At 64.4% G+C, this 11,901-nt stretch overlaps 1 protein-coding gene across 2 annotated transcripts; it reads right to left on the minus strand.

Annotated features, from left to right (window-relative positions):
* Positions 1-4,013: 4,013 nt before the first annotated feature.
* Positions 4,014-11,641, minus strand: MYADM (myeloid associated differentiation marker). Of its 2 annotated transcripts, none has more exons than XM_045582259.1 (3): positions 11,616-11,641; positions 8,271-8,338; positions 4,014-5,141 (listed from the first exon to the last, which is right to left on the minus strand). In XM_045582259.1, exon 3 carries the CDS (start codon positions 5,137-5,139, stop codon positions 4,186-4,188), a length of 954 nt encoding a protein of 317 aa, XP_045438215.1. In that variant the 5' UTR covers positions 5,140-5,141; positions 8,271-8,338; positions 11,616-11,641; the 3' UTR covers positions 4,014-4,185. The 2 variants fall into 2 exon arrangements, with proteins under 2 accessions (XP_045438215.1, XP_036295366.1); XM_036439473.2 differs by lacking the exon at positions 11,616-11,641 and adding an exon at positions 10,325-10,426.
* Between the last annotated feature and the right edge of the window lie 260 nt (positions 11,642-11,901).

Here is an 11,901-nt window from a genome sequence, read left to right on the forward strand (position 1 = left end):
GCCACATGCGGCTCTTTGGCCCCTTGAGTGTGGCTCTTCTACAAAATACCACAGCCTGGGCCAGTCTATGTTCAAGAAGTGGCGTTAGAAGAAGTTTAAGTTTGCTGAAACCCGTTTGGCTCAGTGGATGGAGCGTCGGCCTGCGGACTGAAAGGTCCCAGGTTCAATTCCAGTCAAGGGCATGTACATTGGTTGATTGATGTTTCTCTCTCATAGATTTTTCTAGCTCTCTATCCCTCTCTCTTCCTCTCTGTAAAAAATCAATAAAATATATTTTTTAAAAGAAGTTAAAGTTTAAAAAATGTGGCTCTCCAAAGAAATTTCAATCGTCGTACCGTTGATATTTGGCTCTGTCGACTAATAAGTTTGCCGACCACTGACCTAACCGGTTTGGCTCAGTGGATAGAGCACCGGCCTGCAGACTCAAGGGTACCAGGTTCGATTCTGGTCAAGGGCATGTACCTTGATTGCGCGCACATCCCCAGTAGGGGGCGTGCAGGAGGCAGCTGATCGATGTTTCTCTCTCATTGATCTTTCTAACTCTATCCCTCTCCCTCCCTCTCTGTAAAAAATCAATAAAAAAATATTTTTAAAAGAAGATATTTCAGAGAAATGAGAGAGAGAAACATCAATGATGAGAGAGACACATTGACTGGCTGCCTCCTGCACGCCCCACACTGAGGATCACAATCCGGGCATGTGCCCTGCCTGGGAATCGAACCCAGGACCTCTTGGTCCACAGGACAACGGCCGTGTCCCCGCCTTTGTAAGTGCATCTTGTCTCTGCCCCTCGGTTGGAGTGCCTGCCTCTTCCCCTCTGGGTGCATTGCCTCTGCTAACCCAATCCCTCCTGTTCCTGGGGGGCCGGAAGGGGTGGTTTCTCTCTCTCCCTCCCCCCCCCTCCTACCTGTGTCTCTGACCCTATGAATCCCTCTTTGCACCTTGGGGTGGCGTCTCTCCCTCCCTCCAGGTCTTGCTGTGATTCAGTGCCCGACTCTGGGGTTCTCTGCGCAGCTGTTCAGGCTTTTTGTTTGTTTGTGTGTGTTTTTTTTTTTTGGGGGGGGGGGGGAAGGTCCGAACGTGAACGTGAGCCCTGAAGGCTTCCTCCTGCCGCCGCCACCCGCCCGCCCCGTCCCCTCCACCGGCGTCCGGCTCGGGTCTTGCTCCTTCCCTCCCGCCAGCGCGCGCTGGGAGCCCTGCTGTTGCCAAGGGCAACTACGGCCCGCCCTCGGTTTGCGGAGCGCAATGCATCCTGGGACTCGTAGTCCAAGCCTGCGGGCCGCCTGTTTTCACCGCATGGCTGAGAACTTCCTCTCCCGGCATGCTCCGCGAGGCGGAGCGGGGCGCCGGGGCGGCGCCTGGGGGGGGGGGGGCGCCCTCCGCGCTTGGTTTAGGACTTTTGGGGGGTCGTAGTCCGCCCTCCCGAGGCCGAAGGGGAGGGGAGACAATCCGAGTCTGTTCCCAACTCCTCCCCCCATGGGGGGGTGCTCTGGCCGTCCAGCCAGCCATCCCCAGGCCCGCCGGGCCCCAGAGCAGATGGGGTGGGGCTGGGGCTGGGGGTGGCCCCGAAAACTGCCCTCGGAATCCCACAGCGCTCGGTCCCAGGGCTCCCGGGGCCCTTCCCGGTCATCTGCGTCTCAGCCCCCGGGTTTTAGAGCGGGTCTCCCGCGCCTTCCAGGAGGGGTTCGAGCATGGGATGCGGGTGGGGAGGAGACGCCCTTTGGGGGGTGGGGGTTGGTACAGGCCAGTTCTGGGGTGCACAGGGCAGAGACCAAAGAGAGGCTGCCCCTCGCTCTAGCCGGTGTGGCTCAGTGAGTAGAGCGTGGGCCTGCGGACTAAAGGGTCCCAGCCAAGGGCACATGCTCTGGTTGTGGGCTCGACCCGCCACTAGAGGGCGTGCGCCATCCATGATTCTCTCTCATCATTGACCTTTCTATCTCTCCCTTTCTGAAATCAATAAAAATGTATTTTTTAAAAAAGAGAGAGCGCCGAAACCGGTTTGGCTCAGTGGATAGAGCGTCGGCCTGCAGATTGGAAGGTCCGAGGTTCAATTCCGGTCAAGGGCATGTACCTTGGTTGTGGGCACATCCCGTTAGGAAGTGTGCAGGAGGCAGCTGGTTGATGTCTGTCATCGATGTTTCTAGCTCTCTATCCCTCTCCCTTCCTCTCTGTAAGAAAATCAATAAAATATATTTTTTTTAAAAAGCGAATCTTGTTCGTCTCTATCCTAACCAGCTCTCCTGGTTTGAGAGCAATCTGCAAGACCCAGACTCAACTCGTACTTCTCTGAGGCCAGCCCCGCCCCCTTCTTCCCATCAGGCCCAGGAACCCGGGCCTCGCCCTGCCTCCCCAAGTCCCCCCCCAATAATAAAGCACGCACAAGTCTTCCTTGGACCTTTATATGGAGGTAAAAAATAAAATAAAGAACGTCGTGGATGTGGAGGTGGCTGGGGACGGGAGGGACGAAGCCTCCCTCTCTGATGGACAGCAGGGGCCGATGGGAACCAGAAGCTCCAGGGAATTAAAAAAAAAATAAAATATGTATCTATACATTTATATATATATATATATCATGTGAGGCGTGTTGAGTCCCAGAGAGGCAGGAAGCGGCAGCAGGAAGCAGCTACGCACACAGAAACACGCGTGTCTCATGCACTCAGGGGGGCAGCGATCCCCACCTGTCCAGCCCACCCACAAATTTAAAAAAAAAAGGAACTCTTCCCCTTTAAGAAGAGGACCACCCAGCAGTCATTTCTGCCCTTGTGACAGGAAGAAGAGAAAAAATCCCAGGCTCCCTTGCTCTCCTCCCAGCTAAGGCGGCACATGCTCTGTGTCACACTGAGGCTGGGGCCCCAGGTTCCCGTCCCCCTGGAAATACTGTAGACAGCGTCGTACCCAGAGGGTAGTCAGGATGGAAGACAGACAGCCACCGTCCTTGGGTCCCTTTAAGACAGGCCGTGGGGCGGGGGTTTTGGTAAGCCTGGCAAGAATCCTGGTGAGACTGGGCGCCAGGTGGGGCCCCTAAGGACCAGGGTCTGTGATGTAAGCCTCCTGCCGGTCCTATTTAATAAAGAGCTAATGTGCTAATTAGACGGGTCTGCAGGATGACCTCTGGATGACCTTCCGGAACGACCAGCGGGCGGGGCCGTGGGACCACGAGGCAGTTGGGCCTGCGAGGGCTGAGCCCCTTGCACGAATTTCATGCACCGGGCCTCTAGCTGGAAATAACTGGCCTCCAGGGATTTTTTTATTTTTACTTAAAGGGGCAGCTTTACTATATACCCCCTTCCACTGCGAGAGAAGGGTCCCAGTCCCTAGCTACCCTCCCACCCCCCAAAACACACACACACACACACACACACACACACCTACTACGAAGGCACAGCCAGCGTGGGCACATGCTTTGGCAATGAGGCCCCTAAGGGGGCCCGGGGTCTGACCAGCTGCTATGGGGGGGTGTGGGGGCGTGGAGCTCAGCACCTTTGGAGTTGGGGTGGCAGTGGAGGCGGGGGGTGGGGGTGTGTGACCAAAAAGTCCCAGGGCTCCCTAAGGAAAGTAGAAGAAGTGATGTGGGAGGAAGAAGTGGTACCGAAAACAAGGCAGGCGAGAAAGCACATGGGAACAGACCAGGGAGGAAAAGGAGAGAGCGAGTGAGGAGGGGGGGGGGGGGGGGGGGGGCGGGGACAGGCAACCCGGGGTGTGGGCAGCCGAAGAAAGACGCAGGGCCGAAACCGGTGTGGCTCAGTGGATGGAGCCTCGGCCTGCGGACTGAACGGTCCCGGGTTCGATTCCGGTCAGGGGCATGTGCCTTGGTTGCGGGCGCATGCCCAGTAGGGGGCGTGCAGGAGGCAGCTGATGGATGTTTCCAGCTTCCTATCCCTCTCTCTTCCCCTCTGTGAAAACTCAATAAAACCTATTTTTTTTTTTTTTTAAAGAAAAAGACGCAGGAAGGGAAGGGGACAGAGGGCATGGGACAGGGGTGGGGGGAGAGCAGGTGACAGGGATGAGGAGGAGAGGAGATGCAGGGGGAGGACTTGGGAGGAGATCAGAGACACCCTGGTGAGAGAGAGAGGGAGAGAGAGAGGGAGAGAGAGAAAGAGAGAGAGAGAGAGAGAGGAGAGGAGAGAGAGAGAGAGAGAGAAAGAGAGAGAGAGAGGGAGTCGGGCGGGTCCCGGATGGCACGCCTCAGACCCGGACGAAGACCAGGTGGGCCGAGTGCACCAGGTCGGCCACGTAGGCCAGCAGGTTGATGGCGGTGAGGATGGCCACCGCCAGGCGGCGGTCCCAGGGGCACACGTACTGGACGTGGCTGCCCCGGCAGCTGGGGTCCCTGGCGCGCCGGGGCTGGCCGCCGTGCTTCTCGTCGAACTGGTAGAGCGGCCACAGGACCATGGCGGAGGCGTAGCACAGCACGGACAGGAGCGCCAGGCCGGACAGGAAGGTGGGGAAGGGCACCGGCAGGGCGTTGGTGCAGTCGAACAGGTTGAGCAGGATGGCCACGGCCGCCAGGATGAAGCAGATGGCGTAGACGGCCACGCACCACTCCAGCGCCGGCCGGTCCTTGTACATGTAGGGGTCGCTGATGAAGGCGAAGATGATGCAGGCCACGAAGGTCTCCACCACCTTGAGCAGGCCCGGCACGGTGGCCATGTAGCCGGTGACCTCGCCGGGCCGGGCCCGGGTCCAGGCCACCTCGGTGGCGTAGGCCAGGCAGGCCAGGCAGGAGAAGGCGGTGGCGGCGATGGCGTGGTCGCGCGAGCGGCCCTGGCCCATGAACTGGACGTAGGTGGCCGGGTAGAGGACGGAGGCCGTCAGGCAGAAGAGGGCGGCGTAGCAGGCGAAGGTGATGGGGAAGTTGCGCCAGGACAGCGGGAAGCGGGCCTGCAGCCCGGCCAGCTCCACGGCGATGATGACGAGGGTCACGGCGAAGCAGAAGCACCAGGCGAACATGCAGAAGTTGCCCGAGAAGCCCACCCAGGCGTTGACGCTGGCCACCAGCGAGAAGGCCACGCAGGTGGACAGCAGCTGCAGCAGGCGGAGCAGGCCCAGCGGCTGGGTCAGCGCCCGCGGGGAGCCCAGCACGGTGGGCGAGGCGGAGGACGTGGTGGTGATGGTCGTGCGCGTCACGGTCACCGGCATGGCTGCGGGGGGAGGGGGGAGGGAGGAGGGTGAACGGAGAAGGCGCCGGCCGGGAGGACTCAGGCCCCCCCTGGCCTTGGCCGGCCCCGGGGAGGGGGGGGGGGGGACTGGAGCCTGGGGGTATCCCCAATGCCCATGGTCAGCAAACTGCGGCTCTCTGGCCCCTCGGATGTGGCTCTTCCACAAAATACCACGGCCTGGGCGAGTCTATTTTGTTGTTAGTTTGTTGTTATTTTTTGTTTTTTGTTTTTGTTTTTTTAAATATACTTTATTGGCCGAGACCGGTTTGGCTCAATGGATAGAGCGTCGGTCTGTGGACTGAAGGGTCCCAGGTTCGATTCCGGTCAAGGACATGTACCCTGGTTGTGGGCAAATCCCTAGTATGTGGAGGAGGCAGCTGATCAATGTTTCTCTCTCATCAATGTTTCTAACTCTCTATCCCTCTCCCTTCCTCTCTGTACAAAATCAGTAAAATAGATATATTTTTTTAAATCAATAAAATATATTTTAAAAAAGAAACCCTAGCTGGTTTGGCTCAGTGGATAGAGCATCAGCCTGTGGACTGAAGGGCCCTGGATTTTTTTTTAATTTTTATCTTTTTCACAGAGAGGAAGGGAGAGATATAGAGAGATAGAAATGTCGATGAGAGAGAAACATCGACCAGCTGCCTCTTGCACACCCCCTATTGGGGATGTGCCCGCAACTCAGGTACATGCTCCTGACTGGAATCGAACCTGGGGCCCTTCAGTCCGCAGACCGACGCTCTACCACTGAGCCAAACCGGTTTCGGCTGGCCCTGGATTTGATTCCCGTCAAGGGCATGTGTTGTGGCTCATCCCCAGTGGAGGGGGCGTGCCAGAGGCAGCCAATCGATGATTCTCTCTCATCATTGATGTTTCTAGTTCTCTCTCCTTCTCCCTTCCTCTCTGAAATCAGTAAAAATATATTTTTTAAAATAATAATAATACAAGACTGGGCTCTAAAGCAATCCCTCCCTGTCAGAACAAGAGGCGGTGTCTTATGACCTCTTAACAGTCCATCTCTCTCTCTCTCTCTCTCTCTCAACTTCCCCTCTTTGGGGTACCCGGAGTTCTGCACCCCACTTCCTCTTCAGCCTAAGGGGACCTCGATATAGTTCTGGCCTCCGAAAGTCCGGGAGTCCGGCCTGCCCAGTTCTGCATCCTCAGGGACCCACATCTAATCACCCCTCGCCTCTGAGCATCCCCCCCCTCCTCCACCCCCACCTCAGAGACCAGGAGTCCCAGGAGAGCTTCGACCCAAAGGAAGTCCAGCTTCCTCTTGCCCTGCCCCCCTCCCCCACGTGGAGCCCAACTCCCTCAGAACCCCGGCCAGCTGGCTCCTCTCCTTCGTGGGAACTCGGCTCCCCCCAGCCGGGGCCAGCCAGCCCGTGTGGCTCAGCGGTTAAGAGCGGGTCCATGAACCAAGAGGTCAAGGGTTCCATTCCCAGTCCCCAGTCTGACACATGGCCGTATTTCGGGCTTGATCCCCAGTAGGGGGCGCACAGGAGGCAGCTAATAGATGTTTCCATCCATCCCTCTCCCTTTCTCCCTCTCTAATAAAACTGTTTGCCTTTATTATTTTTTAAAATGTTTTATTCTTTTTTTTTTTTTTTTTTTTTTTTTACAGAGAGGAAGGGAGAGAGAGAGTTAGAAACATCGACGAGAGAGAAGACACCGATCAGCCGCCTCCTGCACGCCCCCCACTGGAGAATGTGCCTGCAACCAACGTACATGCCCTTGACAGGATTGGAACCTGGGACCCTGCAGTCCGCAGACCAACGCTCTATCCACTGAGCCACACCGGTCAGCGCTGTTTGGGTTTGTTTGTTTTTTTAAAGCAATTCATCTCCCGGATTCTAAAGTGTCCAGTGATCTGGTCGGCTGTTCCACCGAAATCTCCAGGTTTCCGTGTTATGTAGCTTCGGGTCTCGGGGTTCTGAGCTCCCCAGAAGCCAGCACACCAGGCGGCCAGCCACCTGCTCTGAGACACCTGCTTCCTGCCCCGCCCTCCAGCCCTCCAGGTCCCCCGTCGGGCACAAAGGCTCCAGTCCCCGCGGCCACTCCTAGAGGCGCAGAGGCCTCCCTCGGTGATGGAAATAACTTCCCCTTCCCGCTCAGAGCCAGCGAGCAGGCTCCCCCCACCCCTCACCCCGCCCCCTGGACACCGGAGCCAGTCCTCACACCCTCCTTCCCCAGATACTCCTTGTCCCGCGTACATTTCTCAGGATCCAGAAGCCAGACAGACACCGCGCCCCAGCCACTCCTCCCTCAGATCCGGGAGTCCAGGCCCCAGCCCCTCCTCCCTCAGACCCAGGAGCCCAGGCCCCCAGCCTCCTCCCTCAGACCCAGGAGGACCTCCAGCCCCTCCTCCCTCAGACCCAGGAGTCCAGGCCCCAGCCCCTCCTCCCTCAGACCCAGGAGCCCAGGCCCCCAGCCCTCCTCCCTCAGACCCAGGAGCCCAGGCCCCCAGCCCTCCTCCCTCAGACCCAGGGGGACCTCCAGCCCCTCCTCCCTCAGACCCAGGAGCCCAGGCCCCCAGCCTCCTCCCTCAGACCCAGGAGCCCAGGCCCCCAGCCCTCCTCCCTCAGACCCAGGAGCCCCAGGCCCTCCTCCCTCAGACCCAGGAGCCCAGGCCCCCAGCCCTCCTCCCTCAGACCCAGGAGCCCCGGCCCCCAGCCCTCCTCCCTCAGACCCAGGAGCCCAGGCCCCCAGCCTCCTCCATCAGACCCAGGGGACCTCCAGCCCCTCCTCCCTCAGACCCAGGAGCCCAGGCCCCCAGCCTCCTCCCTCAGATCCAGGAGTCCAGGCCCCCAGCCCTCCTTCCTCAGACCCAGGAGCCCAGGCCCCCAGCCCTCCTCCCTCAGACCCAGGAGCCCAGGCCCCCAGCCCTCCTCCCTCAGACCCAGGAGCCCAGGCCCCCAGCCTTCCTCCCTCAGACCCAGGAGCCCAGGCCCCCAGCCCTCCTCCCTCAGACTCGGGAGCCCAGGCCCCCAGCCCCTCCTCCCTCAGACCCAGGAGCCCAGGCCCCCAGCCCTCCTCCCTCAGACCCAGGAGCCCAGGCCCCCAGCCTCCTCCCTCAGACCCAGGAGCCCAGGCCCCCAGCTCCGTTACCTGCGGTCTTAGCTGAGGATCCCGACGGAGAAAGATCTGGCTCGCGTGGCAGATGAAGTCAGAGGCACCTGGAAAAGGTTAGTCAGAGCATAAGAGAGGCCGAGAGAGAGAGAGGACGTCAGCGTGCGCTCAGCCCGGCTCCGCCCCCGGAGACCCAGGCGACAGCCCCGCCGGGGCGAGAAGGCTCCCCCCCTCACCCCACCCCCGCCCCGCCCCTAGGAGACGGCAGCAGCTCGGACCAGGCAGCCGCACCTCCCTCCCTCCCCCCCTGCACCCCCGTCCCCCCCAATCGGGGGTGGAACCCCAGCCTCTGGGCCAAAGTGCGCGCCGCGGGGGCGTGCGCCCGGCCGCCGCCCCGCCCCGCCGGGGGAGGGCGCTGGGCGGAGGCTGCGGGGCGGCCGCCGGCCCGATCCGTGTCCCCGGCCTTATAAGGACTCAGGCCGCGGCCACCGGAATGCGGCGGGGACCCCCGCCCCGCGCCTCGGCTTGGGGGCGGGGCGCCCGGACTCCGGGGCCCGGCTGGAGAGGCCTGGGGCGCACACGTCTGGCGCGTTCACGGTGGGAGTTCTGGGTCCCTCTGGGGAAGGGCGGGGCGCCGGGCCCCCCAGGAGGGCCTCTGGGGGAGGGTGACCGGGAACCGGGCTGGGGGGGGGGGGGTGTGATTGCCTGGCGGGGAGACACACACACACACACACACACACACACACACCGCCTCCAGGCCCGGAGCTGCGCGCCCCGCTGGGGAACCGAGAGCTAAGCGGTCCCTCCTCCTCCTCCTCCTCCTCCTCCTCCTCCTCCGGGAAGGAAGGTGTCCCCCGGGCCACCTGGGAGGTGCTCCCCGGGCCCTCCCTCCTCCCTCCTCCCTCCTCCCTCCTCCCGGGCCCGTTAGGAGGAAGTCGGGCCGCCCGGAGGAAGGGGACGGGCCGGGAGGGAGAGGGACTCCCCCGGCCACGCCCCGTCCCTGCGCGGCCGGAGGGGGGCGCCCGAGCCCAGCATGTGCTCCCCACGCCCCACGCCCAGGCCGGCCACCGCCTGGCTCTCCCCCGGCTCCCTCCGGGCGCGGGCTCTGCAGCCCCAGGTTCCCATTCTGTGCCCGGGACCGGGAGGTCCAGCATCCGCACCCCCGGCCACACGCTTTCCCAAACTCAGGACTCCCGCTGCTCCCAGCTCCTCCCCTCCTGAGGGCCTCTTGTCCCCATCCTCCTCCCTCAGCCCCAGGGGGTCCCCCAGCCCTCCTCCCTCAGCCCCAGGCCCCAGCCTCCTCCCTCAGCCCAAGGCCCCCAGCCTCCTCCCTCAGCCCCAGGCCCCAGCCTCCTCCCTCAGCCCAAGGCCCCCAGCCTCCTCCCTCAGCCCAAGGCCCCCAGCCTCCTCCCTCAAACCCAGGAGCCCAGGCCCCCAGCCTCCTCCCTCAGACCCAGGGGAACCTCCAGCCCCTCCTCCCTCAGACCCAGGAGTCCAGGCCCCCAGCCTCCTCCCTCAGACCCAGGGGGTCCCCCAGCCCTCCTCCCTCAGCCCCAGGCCCCCAGCCTCCTCCCTCAGACCCAGGAGCCCAGCCCTCCTCCCTCAGCCCCAGGCCCCAGCCTCCTCCCTCAGCCCAAGGCCCCCAGCCTCCTCCCTCAAACCCAGGAGCCCAGGCCCCCAGCCTCCTCCCTCAGACCCAGGGGGACCTCCAGCCCCTCCTCCCTCAGACCCAGGAGTCCAGGCCCCCAGCCTCCTCCCTCAGACCCAGGAGCCCAGGCCCCCAGCCCTCCTCCCTCAGACCCAGGGGGACCTCCAGCCCCTCCTCCCTCAGACCCAGGAGTCCAGGCCCCCAGCCTCCTCCCTCAGACCCAGGAGCCCAGGCCCCCAGCCTCCTCCCTCAGACCCAGGAGCCCAGGCCCCCGTTCCCCCCTCTTCCCTCAGTCCTGTGCCCTCTGGGATCCAGGTCCCCAGCCCCTCCTCCCCACATCCCTCTCCTCCCCAGAACCCGAGTCTGGCTCAGCCCCAGTCTTTCTAGGGACTCGGACGCCCATGCCTCCTTCGCACCAGGAGCCCTGGACCGCAGCCTCCCTCACCTCTGGGCTGGCGGCGGCGGCGGCGGGAGTGGGAGCCCGGCGACAGCTGCGGACTGGAAGGGGCTGCGGACTGGGTGGGGATGGCGGTGGGTGGGGTGGCGGTGGGTGCGGATGGCGGTGGGTGGGGTAGCGGTTGGGTGGGGAGCCGGCGCGGGCGGAGCCGGGGGAGGGCGGGGCGGGCGCGCGATGGGGAGGATGGGGGGCCCGGCGGATAACGGGACTCCCCGAAGCCAGGGCTCCCCCGGGGCGTGGCCAGCGCAGGGCCCGCCCCCGGGAAATAACTGAACCTCCGCTCACCCTGGGGGGGGGGGGGATGGAAGGCTGAGGTCACCGTCGCCATGGAGACAAAACAGGAAGACACAACAGCTGGCGGCGTGGGGGCTGCTGGGGGCCCCGACCAGCCGCAGCGCCGTCTCCAGGGGAGGCCCGCCGAGGCCGTTGCTGTGGCAACGCGCCTGTTTAGGGTTTGTTTATCGCCGAGACCCTCCAGCCCCGTCCCCACCCCGAGGCTCCCTCACCTCCTCCCTGCCCCTCGGGCCTCCCTCCTGCCCCCTCCGGCCTCCCTCCCTCCCGCCGCGCCGGCCCAGCCCCCAAACCCCGGGGGAGGGAGGGATCTGGGGCGTCTGGGCCGCCCCGCCGCGGGGACGGGATCTGGGGCTGGGGGGGGGGGGGGGTCCCCGGAGAAGGAAAGGGGTGCCGATCCCTAAGCCTCAGCTCCTGGGCGGAGGTCCCCGATGCCGGGGTCCGTCCCCCGAAAGAACAGGGACGGCGTGTCCAGACTGAAGGATCCGAGGGCCCCCGAGGGGGGATGTGCAAGGGCCGGGGGGGGGGGGGGCTGGACCCCCGGGTCCCAGGGGCGCCGGCGGTGGAGGGGGGTGCTGGCAGCCAAATCCCGGGGCCTGGGCCGAGGGGGGCTCCCCGGGACGCCCGGCCGGGGACCCCGCTTCCCGGCTCGGAGGAGCGGCCGCGCTGGCGGCTGCGGCTCTGGCTCCCCCGGGGCGGGAGGTGAGCTATTTTGGGCCCGAATTCCGGGAGGGGGGCGGGGCGGACAGCGCACCGGGCCCTGCGGGAGGGGAGAGGCCGGGACCGGGGACCGGGGACCGGGCCCTGCGGGAGGGGAGAGGCCGGGACCGGGGGCCCGGGCCCCGGGCCCCGGGCCCCGGGCGGGCGGGGCGGCGGGGCCGGATCCGGGGCCGGGGGAGGGCCGCTCTGCGGCTCCGGATGGGGACGGCCGGTCTGGGAGGTCCGGGAGCTGCGGGGCCGGGCCCGGTCCCCCCGCGGCCGCACTCACCGCTCCGCAGTCCGGCGGCGGCCTGGCTCGGGGCGCGGGCGGGGCGGCGCCGGGCGGACAGACGCTGGCCCGGCGGGGCCGCTGGGCGCCTTCCAGGCCGGGGCGGCGGCGGCGGGAGGCCGAGCCCCGCGGAGGCGGCGGCGGCGGCGGCGGCGGCGGCGGGAGGCCGAGCCCCGCGGAGGCGTCGGCGGCGGGAGGGCCGGTGTGGGGTCCGAGCTCTGCCACCCGGCTGCGTGCCCTGCGGAGAAGGGTGGGGCTGGGGGGTGCAGGGGGGACGCCAGGTGCG

The sequence above is a fragment of the Pipistrellus kuhlii genome, unplaced genomic scaffold (assembly GCF_014108245.1).
Source record: "Pipistrellus kuhlii isolate mPipKuh1 unplaced genomic scaffold, mPipKuh1.p scaffold_m20_p_156, whole genome shotgun sequence".
Taxonomy (NCBI): Eukaryota; Metazoa; Chordata; class Mammalia; order Chiroptera; family Vespertilionidae; genus Pipistrellus; species Pipistrellus kuhlii.